The sequence below is a fragment of the Canis lupus genome, chromosome 9 (genome assembly GCF_048164855.1).
Source record: "Canis lupus baileyi chromosome 9, mCanLup2.hap1, whole genome shotgun sequence".
NCBI classification, from domain to species: Eukaryota; Metazoa; Chordata; class Mammalia; order Carnivora; family Canidae; genus Canis; species Canis lupus.
In genome coordinates this window covers 51,189,313-51,204,944 of record NC_132846.1, presented here as the reverse complement: position 1 = coordinate 51,204,944, position 15,632 = coordinate 51,189,313, and the positions used below count along the sequence as shown (strand labels likewise).

Below are 15,632 nucleotides of genomic sequence, written 5' to 3'. Positions count from 1 at the left end.
GGGCTTGGCCATCCTTCACTCACTTGGGGGTTGCAGTGTGTCCAGGGGCTGGCTTGGAAGGTGGGAGGTGGGGGTGGGGGTGGATTTTAGCTGCCCTATATCTCCATAATTTCCCCAAAGCTACCCAAACGAAAAGTAACCTTTGATCAGAAGATTGCTGCCTTTTCATTTTATGCAAGAGATGGATTACAAAGTCTTGAGAAAACTTTGCTGTTTTTACCGATCCATAGTCTATAGTCCACAAATTCTGGTACTTTGTGACTTCAAAATCCTCAGGGTTCCACTCAGACCCCAGCAGTTCTTGGATGCTAAGTATGGGAGGCGACTTGATGGGGGGAAGTTTATAGATTATAATAGACTTAAAAGACACAGCCTGACTTCAAGGGGATTCGATTTATTTGTGGGGTGGAGCAAAAGACATCTACATACCCTGATGAGTATGGTAGATGTGGGTTTCAGCCCCCAAATCCCTTATTAGATTTCTTTATTTTCTTCTATGGTCTGAATTTTGACTCCAAGCTCCTATATGGCACCAGATTAGTGGAAATTCAATTTTAGGCTGAGACCTTGATGAAGGAAGGTGCACTGTGAGGAGGGGGCACGTACATGATTTCAAATAACAATCCTGACACATGGGCGGAGAGGCCTTGGCATCAGCTCCACCCCTGGGGAAGCAAAGTGAAACCCAAGGGTGGGTGACTGGATGCATAGATGCCGGTCCAGGGCTTCCCCATGCTCTGAGGTGTCAGTTCTCGGTTATCCCCCAATTTTCCCACTTTTCCACCCCTTGCCCAAAATAACTGCCAGGTGACTGTGTCTGTTCATTCCATGGGTATTTATTGAGCATCTATCATGTGCCAGGCACTATGCAGTGCTGTAGAGGTACAAGATTATTCAGTCTACAATGCAGTCGACAATTCAATAAACATGTGAGGATGCCCTTGTTCATCCACAAAGACAACTGCCCCCCACCCCCGCCTGCTCAGCACATGCTGTTCCTGACTATCCCTGCTCTACACTAGGTGTCTCCCTAGCTTCCAAGGAATTTTAAAAAGAAACACAGGGCAGCCCAGGTGGCTCAGCGGTTTAGCACCGCCTTCGGCCCAGGGAGTGATCCTGGAGACCCCGGGATAGAGTCCTACGTCGGGCTCCCTGCGTGGAGCCTGCTTCTCTCCCTGCCTGTGTCTCTGCCTCTCTCTCTCTCTTTCTGTGTGTCTCTATGAATAAATAAATAAAATCTTAAAAAAAAAAAAAAAAAAAAAGGAACGCAGAAGAGTAGATCCCCAGAACAGAGTGGAAAGCCTTTAGTTCAGCTGTCCTACTTTTCAGATGGAAGCATAAGGCTCCAAGGTCAGGTGGCTAAGTAGTGCTGGGCCTCGACTACATGCCAGGTCCCTCTGTCTCCCATCCTGGGCTCTCTCCACATGGCCCCTCAGCATTTGCTTCTAAAGGTCCCCGTCCTGAGCATCTGTTCCCTCAGCCACTGCCTCCCGCAGCTCAGAAATCTCTCTCCTTGACACAGTTTACATTTGCTCTGATGACCGCCTTTGTGCATTGATCTCCTCTTCCTTCCACTCCCCCGCTTTTTCTTTTCTCCTGCTGCCTAGCAACCCCATCGCATTCCCAAGTTGTCTTCGCAGCTCCCACCAAGGCCGCCTTGGATGCACCCCCTGCTGGTCACCAAAAGCAGGGGGGTGCGGCCCCTGGGGAAGGGCACACCACCACCAGCAGCCCAGAGACACTGGGACCCAGCCAGACTTTATTGGCTCGCTTACAGTCTGGCCTTGAATTTTGTCTACGGAGGTTTCAGACAGATCTCCGCCTCCTCCCTGCCACCATCCGACTTGCCAGGACGTCTCTGTCACCAGGACTTCTTTCCAGACCAGACTGGTTGCTAGGGCTTCACCGTTTTCAACAAACTGGTTTGAAAGGTAAGGGGATGACACTGAGTACCAGTGCAGACTCAGATCCAAGCAAGACCATTAGAGGACCTGCCCCTCATTGTGGCATAGGGTTGGACACAGCTGAGTTTCTGTGCCAGCTCGGCGACAGGGCAGAGAGCTGGTTTACATTGTTGGCAAGGGTTTAGCACTAGATGGCAATTTAGAATGTGCACACCCTTTGACCCAGAGATCACACCGGCTCCCCACCACCGAGCCCTTGTCGGAGAGAGTCATGTGTGCAAACACCAAAAGGATGCTGGTTACAGTATTATTTGTCGTAGGAAGACCACGGAAATAAATGCCCATAAAAATGAGGTTAAATAATGAGCCTTCTGTGCTATTGAAATAGCACATGGCATTTAAAACGACATTTAAAACGACTGCGATGGATCTAAATGTACAAACACGGAAAGATCGCCAAGACATCCTGGAAGGCAAAGCAAGTTCAGAGGAACGTGATAACATGGTTCTATTTATGATAAATAAGAAACTGTGTGTTTGTGAGGGTAAAATAATATAGAAGAAAACATATGTGTATGCGGGGCCTACCACATGCCAGGTGAAGTTCTACATGCTTTATAGGCATTAATCCATTTACTCCTCAGAAGCTCCTACGCCATGGGTAGTGTTCTAAGCTCATAGTACACATGGGAAAGCTGAAGCCCAGGGAGGTCGAGTGACTTGCACAGGAGTGGACCTGGGCTTGGGACTCGGGTGATCTGGCGTCCGAGGCCACGTTCTAAACCACTATCTCACACGCACACACGTGCGCACATACGTGCACACTTGATCGTGGGTCATGGGAAAGGTAGGGAAACGTGCCCTGGATTTGCTCATGAGTACTCCAGGAGGCAGAGTGCTCTGTAGGGAGGAGATAAAAGAGGACGTTCACCTTCTTCTTGCTACACTGCTGTGGATTTAGAATTTTCACGAGTAGATAGTGTTTGTAACAAAAATGAAGATAAAAAAATCCACGCGACAATAAAAGTGACCACTCTGCTCTTCAATCAGAACTAACAGAGCTGAGGGATAATTTGCAGGGTGCATCAGAGACCTCCCCTCAGTTCCCAAGACTCGGGGACCCAAGCCCCAGGACTGCCTCCTGATGACCACTTGAACTCGTCTGCGGACCCAGAACTTGGTCTCTCAGGCTCTGCCCGGGCACTTTCCACCAACTTCCCAAGGCACAAGAAGCATCATCACGTCAGGGAGGGCAGATGGGAATGGTGTGGCGGACGTGCGAGGCATCTTGAAGGGTCCCTTTGCTGGGTGACATGTGCCAGCCTCTCGCATGCATTGTCCCCATTTAGGCCTTACAAACCCTCTCGGGTGCTGGGGTCATAACCCCATGCTAAAGACTTGGAGACTGAGAGCCCTGGGTGCGGCTGCACCCTTTACTAGAAGCAGGGTGTGCAGATGGGTCAGTCTGCCCCGCCTGTCCCTGCCTGGCTTCTCCCCACCGGAGGCATCAGTCGGGGCATAGGACAGAGGGACCCGGGGAAGGCTTGTGGAGCAGGGCCAGAGGGGATGGCTCGGGTAGCGCTCCCTAAGGACACCGCAAGAACACAAAGCTGCAGGGCTAGATGGGAGCCCAAGCTGGTGGGGCAGCTTCTGGAAGCACATAGACGTGGCTTCAAAGGCCACGGCTGCCCCTGTATGCACACGCTGAGCTTCTGTGCTGCCTTTCTCCAAAGCTCAGCTTCATCGTCTGGGCCGCGGGGGAGGACGGCGGGGAGGACGGCGCTGCGGGGCTCGTGGGCAGGCCCGGTGCCCGCAGAGGAAGGGGCTGCGGGAAGGGCTCACGGAGGGAGTCGCTGCCTTATTGCTGCTGTCCCGGCCCTTTTCTGTCTCTTTAAGGAACACAGCTTCTGTCACAGGACATCACTGTCCACAGCGGAGTGGCCTGCACCTTCCGTACTTGCCCGGGAGATCCTCTCTGGCCTACTGGGTACCCGGCAAACACCTGTCACCACTCCAGGGCCTAGCCACGGGCTCTGCTGCGTCACCTCCTGTTCAGCTGTGACACCATGTCCCCAGAACCTGGCCCCACAGCCAGGAGCACATGGTGGAGGCTGAAGCTCTGCGTGGAGTGTGAATGGAAGTGCGGAGGCAGACAGTGGGGCCGCCTGGGAGCCAGGGAGCCTGCGGAGGTCGTCCCTGGTCACAGGCAGACACGGTGGCCCTTGGGGCGCAGATCAACCAGGGCGCCTGGTGGAGAGGTGGGGGCTCGCGAGGGGCAGAAGCAGGGGAGGGTGGCCGCTGGCTTGGACTGACCTGAAGTTCACCGTGTCGGGCTTGTCACTCAGCTTCTTTACCAGCTCCCTGACCTGGTACAGGTTGAGGGGGACCTTGTCCTGCTGAAGAGGTGGACGGAACAGGCCCGGTCAGTGGAGCTCCCTGCCTAGCCCTCCCCAGGGCCACACACACACAGACACAGACACACAAGGACACACAGACACACACACAGACACACAGAGACACACGGATACACACAGAAAAACATGGACACACACAGAGGCACACAGACACAGAGACACACACACAGACACACTCAGAGACACAGACACACACACAGACACATATGCACACACAGACACACACAGACACACACAGTTACACAGACATACGGATGCATGCAGACACACAGATACACACAAAGACACACAGAGACACACTGACACACACACAGAGATACAGAGATACACAGACACATACAGACACAGAGAGACACACACTCACAGATAGACACACAGACAAAGACAGACACACAGATACTGGTTGTAGCCCCTGGGGGTCAGCACACCAGTATTATGGCTTTCCGGAAATTGCCCACAGGCATCGTCATCTTTCCATCAGGGCTCAGGCTCTTGAAGAAGTCTAAGACTGTGATCTTGTGCTGGTCGGCATAGCTCTGGGAGAAGCAGGAGACACCAGGAGCAAACACTTGATTTTATAACATCTATTAATACCACCCCCCACCCGCCGCCACCTCCCACCAAAGGGTGGCCTGGCAAGCAGAGGGCGGAAGGAGGCCGACTGGGGAGCCTGAGTCTCCTGGGTGTTAGCAGCCGCCCTGCACAGAGTGAGGTGTGGCAAGCGGCGTGCCGTGATGGTTCTGTGGGTTTGCTCAGTTTCCAGGAGCCCCCACTCCACGGAGCAGGATCTCCACGTGGCTCCAAAGAGGGAAGGATTAGAGTCCATGCTGTTTGGCCCACCTATCTTTCTTTCTGTCTACCTATCATCTATTATCTATCCATGCATCCATCCATCCATCCATCCATCCATCCATCCATCTTCTTTCTTTTTTTTTTTTTTAAAGATTTTATTTACTTATTCATGAGAGACACACAGAAGCAGAGACACAGACAGAGGGAGAAGCAGGCTCCTCGCAGGGAGCCCGATATGGGACTTGATCCCCAGACAGGGATCACACTCTGAGCTGAAGGCAGGTGCTCAACCGCTGAGCCACCCTGGTGTCCCCATCCATCATCTTTCTATTGTACATAGTGTTTTATAAAATACAGCGTACTAATACATCGTGAACCCCTTCTCAGTATCATAAAACATTCCTCTGGGGTCCTTTTTAAGTATCTTTTTGTTTCTCTTCCCCTCCCACTCTCAAAAAGCCCGTAAGGCCCAGCCATACTGCTAGACATTTCTGCAGGCATCCTGCTCACAGGGGAACTCCTCTGGGACCAGTTCTTGGCCCCTGCCTCTTCTTTCCCCTTTCCCCACACTTCCTACTCTGGGGTGCACTGCCTCTCCCCCTGGGGTGACTCTACTTCTGGATCCTCAACAGTTGCTCACAAGTCCAGGCTGACACCCACTGGCACCTCAGTCCAACACATCCCAGGTGATTCTCAGTCTGCTCGACGCTGTCAACACCGTAGGCGCCGTGGCAGATACCATGGGTGGGTGAGCCAACACACCTCCACTTCCCCCATGGCACCCTGCTCTTCCACGCTGAGGCTGCAGAGCGCGACATCGACATTCCCCCAACCCCCTTTCAGCTAGGGGTTGGAATGGGATGGCTTTCACCAAGCACCTGGGTGACTCTTGTGTGAGAGGTCTGATTTAGAGACAGCAGGCCGTGGGCAGCTGGAGGGTGGTCCTGATTCAGTGGGTGACTCTCCATTGGGTAGCCTCCTTTTTTTTTTTTTTTAAGATTTTATTTATTGATTCATGAGACACACACACACACACACACACAGAGAGAGAGAGAGGCAGGGACACAGGCAGAGAGAGAAGCAGGTTCCATGCAGGGAGCCTGATGTGGGTTCGATCCCGGGTCTCCAGGATCAGGACCTGGGCTGAAGGCAGTGCTAAACCGCTGAGCCACCCAGGCTGCCCCATTGGGTAGCCTCCTGCTAATGGCGAAGCAGCAGCCATCCTGCAGTCCACTTGGGGGTGTTTGGGGGAGCCATTTTCAGAATCTAAACCAAGATTCTTGTTTCTCCAGCCCCCACGATGTTTCTGTGCTCTGTCTCTGGTGGTAGATCCCTCCTTGTTTAACCTAGCTAGGGTGGATTGGGCGGTCAGCGACAAGAACTTTGACCAGTACAAGGACCTGTTACTTTGGTAGGTGCTATGGATGAGACCCATCATAGCTCCTGCCCTGGAGGAGTTGTTCAGAGAGGGCCTAGTTACTCCTGACTAGGGAATCTGGAAGGGTTGCCCAAGGACATGAACTTGAGTAAAGACTTAGAGAAAGGGTAGGAATGAATGAGGCACGGAAGGCAGGAGGAAGGGTGTTCCAGGCAGAGGAACATGCATGTGTATAGGCCTGGGATTGAGCGAGAACTGGTGTGAAGAAATGGAGAAATCCAGTGGAGTTCCTCTGTGGAAAACTGGGGGTAGGGAGGGGTGGACGGAGGGTGGGGCTGGAGAGGGCCTCCTTACCCCTGGCAATGTCACCACCTTTATTTTAGTCCCTTGGACTTGAACTTTTGAGGTTATCCTTGGCTCTCTCCTATCATCACCGCCTTCCTTTTCCCAACACACGCACACATGCACACACATGCACACTTGCACACATGCACCATATACCCCAACACTCAGCAAATCCTGGAGATGCTCCATAGTGGTATCTCCTACATCTGTCCCTCCATCTCCTTTGCCACTCTCAGGCGAGGTTTCATTCTAGAACACTAGTTATCATACCTAGGATACTACCATAACGTCTGCATTGGTGTTCCCACTTTCATCTTTACCCCCTTCAGTTTATTTCCTCCCCATTGCCTGAAAAATTATTCCTCGGTCCTGCTCGAGTCCCATCACCTGCTGCCCAGCAACTACCGCTGGCTCCATGCTCCCCTGTGGAATCAAACCCCCATGTGGAGTGTGGAACCTGAGGATCACCATATCCGGCCCCAGCCTCCCTGTGCAGCCTTGACTTACAGGCTTTGCGGGAGCCTGGAACCATGTGGTCCTGTTCCCATTGCCCAAACAGACTGTGTGCACCCACTTCTGCTCCTTCGAGGGTGGGAAACCTATTCCCAGAACTCCCTCCCTGTCGTTGCCCACCTCAAGACTTTCTGCTTTTCAAGGCCCTTCCCCAGGACACATCTTTTTCTGTTTGCCTTAATCCCGCAGTGGCCTCTAGTCTGGACTTTGATGCTATTTGTTGCCCTTGTCACTCATTCATTATTTATCATATATCTATGAGAAGTTATTGCATCTGTTCCATCTTTTCAACCAGATGGTTGCTCCCACCCTCCCTCCAACTGCTGCCCTGAGGGGAAGGACTATGTTTTATGTTGCACATCCGGTTTGATTTCTGAGATTCCTCTGAGATTCCTAAAGATTTCTTTGCTGTTTTAAACAGGGGATGGGGCCCCCACTTTGCACCTAAGAACTCTGTTCCTGTTCCCTGGAGCATCCCGCGCCCCTTGAAAAACAGATTTCCCCTTGGTTCTGTCTGATGTCATCTGACTTGTGAAGATAGTCAATACCCCCCTTGCCTTCCAGAACTTTCCACACAACAATAATTTTCATGCAGAGCTCTCCTATTTAGTCCTGGAAGCTAAGGCACAGAGCAGACCAATCAAGATGCAGGAAGCAGCCCCAGAGGCACAAACCCTGCAGAACCTACATCTGCACGGCATCACCCCAGATAGCAACCAGTCTGCATCCAGCAGAGGCCCATCAACCCTGCCACCGGTGAGTGCCGGGGGTGGGAACACTTGCCTGGGCTGGGTACTACTCTGTGAGGTGGTCAGATCAGGTGAGCTCCCTTGCAGCTCTAAAATTGTCTGATTTTTTTCTTTCCCATGGTAACATCTCCCTCCTGTGACCTAAGACTTGGGCCAAGAGCAGGTTACCCCTAGATATAAAGGATCCGAGCGTTCCTCTTTAGCTAAAGCCACCAAATAGCTGTGCTCACCAGTTATCTTGGCATCCTTACCAGCTATTGGAAAGAGCTTGGGTTTGTTGGATGCTTATTATTGGTCAGGCATTGCTCTCAGTCTTTTGTGTGTGTCATAGAACTGGATCTCTGCAGCAGCCCTCCTGGGGTGAGTCCTGTTGTTCTACCCATTTTCCAGGTGAAGAGACTGGGACCCAGAGGGCACTGTGACTTGCCTTTGGTCATACATTAGCCAGTGGAGGGGCCCGGCTGGTAGAAACCATTCTGTTCCAAGCCCCTCCCACTTCAGCCAGTTCCCAGATCGCCCCTTCCTCCAGGGTCGGATGGCACTGCTGAGGGGAAATCCAACATCCACAAGGAATATGCCATGTCTGAGACATTCCTTATCAGAGAGGATTGTGCAGACCCTTTGCAGGAGGGGAGACTCTGGGTCCTTGGGGTCTCTGAGAGGAAAGCAAGGGCTCACCTGAATCAATTTCATGGGGTTCGCCCACAGGAGGACCGTTTTCTTGGCAGAGAGGCCTTGCACTGCCTTGTACACCACGTCCAGCTGGGGGTGGATGGCACACACCCCATCCAATATTTTTAGGAACTGCTCAGACACCAGCACATTCTGAGGCAGGGAGAGAGGGGACCCCTCATGAGGAAGGCATCACCCGTACCATTTGACGCCCCCCCCACCCAGTCCCAGGTCCATCCAAGCCAAAGGCAGAGGTGTATGGTTTTTTTGTTTGTTTGTTTGTTTTTTGGTCTTTTCCAGCTTTTTCTGTAGTGCTGCTCCTAGACTGGGGTAGTTGATCTTTCTTAGACTCTGTGATTTGACTTGTGAGGTTCACACGTGATTTTGATCAGATGCTCTAGTTGAGTGCCGGTAGCCTGTCACATACTGTCGGCTCGGCTCTGCTCTCAGGTGGTGAGCATCACTGTCTGCATGTGACAGATGAGACACAGCTATGGGGTTAGGAGGCTGGTCCCGAGGCAAAAGCCCTGAAATGTCCATTTCACCACCATATTGGTCTTTGGAGCAGGTGCTCTGGACGAGGATTCCTCTTTCCAACCACTCTGACCTGACTCAAAACTCCCCTTTTGGAAGTGCCTTCAGAGCTGAGTTATGGGTCACAGGAGAAGAGATGTTCTGTGAAGCAGTGTTTGACCAAACCTGGCCTTCACTGGTTTGGTCAGCCTGCTCCATTCCTCAGATGTGCTTCTGAGGAATCACTTACTGCTTCGAATAATTAAACCCGTGCTTAACCTGATTTGTAGATATTCTAGAGAAAGTTCTAGAGAAGGTTCATCTACAATGAAGAAATCCCAACACTGTTTAGAGCTATGTCAGGAGAAATGACAAAAGGGAAGGAAAAGGCCCATTCAGACTGTCTGTCCTTGGTAGGCTTGTAAAGTGGCAGTGTGATCCCAGCTCACATGGGTTCGTGTGCCATCTGGGGTTAGATGAAACAGCACCATTTCTAATGTTCCCTCAGACACCAAGAGACAGTGCCTGTATGCATGCCTTCCAAACTACTGTGGGGGAGGGAGGAAGAGCAAATGCCAACAGAATCTGAGTGTGTAACTGAGACCCAGAGTCAGGGTGGGGCAAGGTCAGAGCTGTAGGAGGAGGATGGACAGAGGGCCTCTGCGGGGGAAGACCTTAAGCAAAAGGAGGAGCCTGGGATGGGGAGCAAGGGGCAAGAGAACTCAGTGAAAAGAAAAGCAGGTATGTTTTTCTAATGTTTTATAATCTGTGGCAAACCTAAGTCCAAATGTTACTTATTATTCAGTTCCAAGCCCAAGGAGCTTGGGCTTCTATATTCAAAATATCATCACCGATTTTATTGCAAGGCATTAAAATCTTGGCAAAACATCATGTTTGTGTGGCATTTATATAACATGACGTTAACACCGTATGTACATTTATAGAACTCTAGAGCAAGAGGCAGAAGCCCTGGGTTTACCATTTGTCGTGTTTCTTGTTTGCTGTGTGGTCCTGGGCAAGTGACCTAACCTCTCTGTTTCAGTTTCCTTATATAGAATATCGGAAAATGAGGAAAAGTTCTTGTTATGGGTTGGATTGTGTTCCCACCAAAAAGATATTGGAGGCCTAATCCCCCGGGCCCGTGAAGGTGACTTTATTTGGAAACAGGGTCTTTGTAGATGATCGAGTAAGATGAGGTCATGGGGGTAGGCCCTAATCTTCTGCTATGACTGGTGTCCCTTGTATAAAGGAGCATTTGGGGGACCCCTGGGTGGCTCAGTGGTTGAGCATCTGCCTTTGGCTCAGGGCGTGATCTGGTCTAAGGATTGAGTCCCACATCGGGCTCCCTGCATGGAGCCTGCTTCTCCCTCTGCCTATGTCTCTGCCTCTCTCTCTCTCTGTGTCTCTCATGAATAAATAAATTAAAAGGGGGGTGCATTTGGATATGGAGACAGGCATGCACAGAGGGAGAGCGCCCTCTGACGCTGAAGGCAGAAATCAGGGTGATGCTCCTACAGGTCGAGGAACACCAAAGACTGCTGGCAAAGCACTAGACTCTGGGAGAAGGAGAGGACACATTCTTCCTCACACTCCTCTGAAGGCACCAATCCTGCCAGTGCCTTGATCTTGAGCTTTAGTTTACAGAGCTGTGAGGTAATACCTTTCTATTGTTTGAGCCAGCTGGATTGTCGTGCTTTGTCAAGGGCAGCTCTAGGACTTGAATGCACTTTATCTACCTCCCAGAGTAGGGGTCAGGTGAAGCTGGAGCATGTAAAATCACTTTGGGGGAAAAGCCAGTATAAAGTGGTGGACAAGCTACCACCTCTCTGAGGATTGAGACAAGAACATGTGGCCCCAGTGATGTCACCTGCTCGAGTCTCCCTCCTCCATCAGGAGGTTAACCCTTAAATTCTGCTTTCAGCAGGCCAAGTCGTGGAATAAAAATACAAATTTGCCTATGTGTTAATTCTCAGATTCTAAAAGTTCTGTGATTCTGGAACCATTCTGGGACCCAGGGCTGTCCATGAGCAGAAATGGCAGTCAACAAAGTCTGCTCTGGGTCCTCCCACTTTTGTTTCTACCGTCTGCTCTCAGACCTACTCAGGTTCTGGTCAGTGATTTCACACTGTAAAGTTATTGACTGAATGGTTATTCCCACTAACAGGACCCCAAGAGAGGGCCAAGCTGTATTCCAAAAGGAGTGACCTTTTCATGGAGTACTTGTGTGAGGGCCTGTGAGGGACAGGGCTATTGGCACCTGCCAACACAGCGTGGCCATGGTAACTACCATGCTTCCTGGTACCAGCAACTACTATCTGATCACTCACGGAAATGTCAATCTCTTCCATCTTGGATTTGGGGTTCCTCTTGATGGATAGGATAAGCAAAACAGCCCCATCCATACTCATAGGGTTGAGGAAAAGCTGTGGGAGGAAGGGCAAGACAGGAGGAGGGTGACATGGAGACAGACAGGAGAGGCTGGCACAGAGCATGGCTTCCATTTTTCCCCATCAAATCATAATCTCTGACTTCCACCCAGACTTCTCTGTAAGCATCTGCCTCCCTGTCTGCTTGTCCAGTCATCCATCTGCTGTCCATCTCATGTCTCACCCCATCATCTATCCAGCCAGCTAGCAAACATTTATTAGGAGCTTGCCATGTGCTGGTTGCTGGAAAAAGTGCTAAGGGATACACACAGACAGACAGGACAAGGTCTCCGTCCACATGTAGCTTACACTCCAGAGGGGGCCACAGGCAAACAAGCAAATGGCATCAGAAGTGCAGTGAGGGCAGTGACAGAGGTCCATGTTGCTGCTGCATGAGCTAGGCAAGGGGCATCCGGCACAGTGAAGGGGACACTGGAGCTAAGCCTTGCAGAACTAAGGGGGATTATTCTGGTCTGAAGAAGCAGAGGCAGGACCAGAAGAAGGAGTGAGATGCACCAGAGAAGACAAGGGTAGGCAAGTGCAAGGGTGCGGAGGTGTCTGGGCAATAGCAAACATTTCATGAGCAGGAGTGGAAAGAACGAGGCTACAGGGCTGGAGTGGGGCAGATCACGGGGACCACACGGGCTTAGCTAAGTGCTCAGGGCATTATCCCAGTGGGGCTGAGATGCCCTATACCTAGGGCAGCCTGGGTGGCTCAGCGGTTTAGCACCGCCTGAAGCCCAGGTTGTGATCCTGGAGGCCCAGGATTGAGTCCCACATCGAGCTCCCTGCATGGGGCCTGCTTCTCCCTCTGTCTGTGTCTCTGCCTCTCTCATATTCTGTGTCTCTCATGAATAAATAAGCAAAATCTTAAAAAAAAAAAAAAAAGAAAAAGAAAAAAAGAAAAGAAAATCCCTGTTGCCATGTTCCATCCCTGGCTTCCATCTTTTAAGATTTGGGTTCTCTGAACTTTCCCTGGCTTCCTTGCTCCCCAGAGGCTGAATCACAGGCAGGCCGCATCAGTGTCTCCACTGTGAGTTACCCTTCCTCCTGCTCTGGCCACGCCTCGCCCGCAGTTCCCACTGTCCCCAGCCCATCACCCTGCTCCATCCACTGCTGGGAATCTGGCTTCCTCTTTGCAGCTCTGAGGTGCTTGTCCACTCAGATGGCAGCTCATTGTCACTGGTTTCTAACTCCTGTCCTTCTCCACCAGAGCCCCCACATCTGTGGTTCCCCCGAATCACCCCCCATATCTTGAAGGATTTGGAGTCGCTGCAGGAAGACTGCAGGCTGACTTCTCTGCCTCTCATGGCCTGCAGGGCTCGGCTTTCTGGTCTGGCGGGAGGGGCTAGTGGAGCCCACACCGGAGGGCTGTGCTGTGAGCAAGCAGCAGCCCATATGTGCACCTGCCTCATGGTAGGAGCCCCAGAAAGGGGAACTGGTAATGGAAGGCCTCATCTTTCATCTGTTTTCCAACTGCCTAGGACCTTCTATGTCATACATTAGCATCTGTACGCCAATCAATTTCCTTACTAAAAAAAAAAAAAAAAATAGAGAGAGCACAAATAGAGCAGCAGAGGGAGAGGGAGAAGCAGACCTCCCGCTGAGCAGGGGGTCCAATGCGAGGCTGGATCCCAGGACTCTGGGATCCTGACCTGAGCCAAAGGCAAATAAATGCTTGACTGACTAAACCACCCATGTGCCCCTATAAGCCAATCGATTTGAAATGAAAGATGTATTCATTCATTCATTAATGGTCATTCACTGGGCATCTTCTCTATGCTCAGCACTGAGCTAAGGTACAAGGGGTATAATAACGGGTAGAACCAAACACAGTCTTTGGTCTCATGCAGCTCTCACACCAGTGGAGGTGACCAGACAACTAGTCACTGAAATGTGAATATAAGGAGGAACCTGGCAAGCTCTGTGTGAAGAAGTGAGCCAAGATCTGAGGGTCTGTGAGAGGCTTGCTGCCAGAGCGGCATGCTGGGGTGGGACAGTGACTCAGGTAGGTGCAGGGAGCAGTGGGGGAAGGCACTACAGGTGAGGCTGAGGCCAGGGCCACAAGGGAGAGCCAGGCCCCAGGAGGGGGGGGGAGATGAAAGGAGTCCCTGAGGCCATGGCTGGACAGCAAGGGAGAGCATGTGGTAAACTGAGGTTGTTGAAGCACCCTGGGATGAGAGAAGTGGATTGAAACCACAGGAAGCCAGATGGAGGTCTCCGCTCAAGGAAACTAGCTGCGGGTGGGGGTGGAAGCCGGACTTAGGCTCAAAATGCATACTCTGGCTTCAATGTGGAGCAGTCTGGAGGAGACCCAGGTGGGAGGAGGGAAGACCGTATAGGAGATGACACCATGCACCAGGTGACCGTAGAGGGTGACATTAGGGTTATAGCAGAGAGACAGTCTAGAACCTATGCACGTGTGAAGCACAAAGTAAATTTTCCCAATGATTCTCTCCAGCAATATGCAACCCCATCACCCTGCTGTCTCCACCCCAACACACACAGATACACACACGGGCACACAGTGGATGCAAGGACACACAGATGAACACACATGGACACATGGATGCATACACACAGATGCATGGACACGGACGCAGGTGCAGGCTCACAGCAGCATGGACACGCAGATGCATGAACACACACAGGAATGCACACACACCTGGAAACATGGACACACACAGATGCATGGGTGTGCACACATGCACATGGACACACCCATAAAATGGCCCATTCCCAGCTTGAGTAAAGATTTTACCTTCAGGACTTTGAGGCTCTCATTGAACTCCAGTCCTTTGCTGATTTTGGAGATTCCCTCATTGCTGATATCATTGATGCTGATGTCTAGGTAGACCAGGGAGCTGTTGAGTCTGAGGACCTCCCCAAGGGCTGTGGCCCCCTCGTTCCCAAAGCCGTTCATAGACAGATCCAGTTTCTGCAGGGTTCCATTAGCCTCCAGGGGACGGGAGAGAACAGCACCAGTGGCAAGGTTGCATGTGACTCATCCAGCCACGAGGCCCTGGTTCCTCTCCCCATCCAGTCCGGGTGCTCAGTAGTCTCTGGGAGGGAGACCTTTCCAGATCCCTCCCAGTGGTGGGAGTCAGAACCTGATCATTCCCTACCCCTAATTAAACTGCCCTCTTGAAGTATCCCCAAAGATGCCACCGAGGCCCCAGCAAGGTGAATTTGCCAAAGTAGGATTTATACTAAAGAATAAAGCACATCTAGGAGTTGTGGGAATGATGCTAACAACATGAAAGCATTTGACGAGAGCTCAGTGTACTCTCATCAATGGGGTCATGAGGAAAAGGTTCAAGATGGTGGGATGGGAGGTGCTGGACGTCCTCCCTGGACTCAACACACCCTTGCCAGAGAGCATCTTACCCGGAGACCATTGCACAAGGCCACAGCTCCCCGTATGTAGAAGTGATTCCAGCTCAGATCCAGTGACTGGAGCCCTACATTGAGGGCTGGGGGAGAAAGGGAGTCATGTGAGTGTCCTCCAACTCCCAGAGAACCCACTCTTGGAGTTGACAAAGGTCCATGACATTGGGGAATAAAGATGCTCATGCAAAGTTAAGTTAAGACATTGGGGCAATAATTTTTCAGTTATTAATTTAAACATAAAATTGTAAGATGATCCCCAAGGCTGGCAACAATGTAGTAAAACAATCTTACTCCAATATTGTAGGTGGCAAGTGAAATTGCTACAATCTAGTTGGCAAATGTGATCTGGTCACAGATATTTTGCTATTATGCGCACCCTATCACACAGCAATATCACCTCCGAGACTCTTCTAAGGACACAGTGCAGGATAAGAGAAGAGTTACATGCTTGTTGTTTATCATGGCATCACTTAATAAAAGCAACGTTTGTGACTCACAGGGGAAGAGTAAAATATATAATAAACAGCCGCCTGGTG

At 51.2% G+C, this 15,632-nt stretch overlaps 1 protein-coding gene across 9 annotated transcripts in view; it reads right to left on the bottom strand.

Moving 5' to 3' along the window:
- Positions 1 to 1,739: 1,739 nt before the first annotated feature.
- Positions 1,740 to 15,632, bottom strand: part of LRRC74A (leucine rich repeat containing 74A) — a 34,083-nt gene continuing 20,190 nt past the window's right edge. For 3 of the 9 annotated variants that reach the window (XM_072839440.1, XM_072839446.1, XM_072839449.1), the window contains 7 exons: positions 15,094 to 15,179; positions 14,468 to 14,662; positions 11,608 to 11,703; positions 8,774 to 8,920; positions 4,747 to 4,854; positions 4,218 to 4,300; positions 2,932 to 4,023 (listed from right to left, as the gene is read on the bottom strand). In XM_072839440.1, coding sequence (XP_072695541.1) covers positions 3,957 to 4,023; positions 4,218 to 4,300; positions 4,747 to 4,854; positions 8,774 to 8,920; positions 11,608 to 11,703; positions 14,468 to 14,662; positions 15,094 to 15,179 — 782 coding nt within the window. In that variant the 3' untranslated portion in view covers positions 2,932 to 3,956. Of the gene's footprint in view, positions 1,920 to 2,931; positions 4,024 to 4,217; positions 4,301 to 4,746; positions 4,855 to 8,773; positions 8,921 to 11,607; positions 11,704 to 14,467; positions 14,663 to 15,093; positions 15,180 to 15,632 lie in introns of those variants that run through there. The other 6 variants (XM_072839443.1, XM_072839448.1, XM_072839444.1 and 3 more) reach the window with 5 other exon arrangements.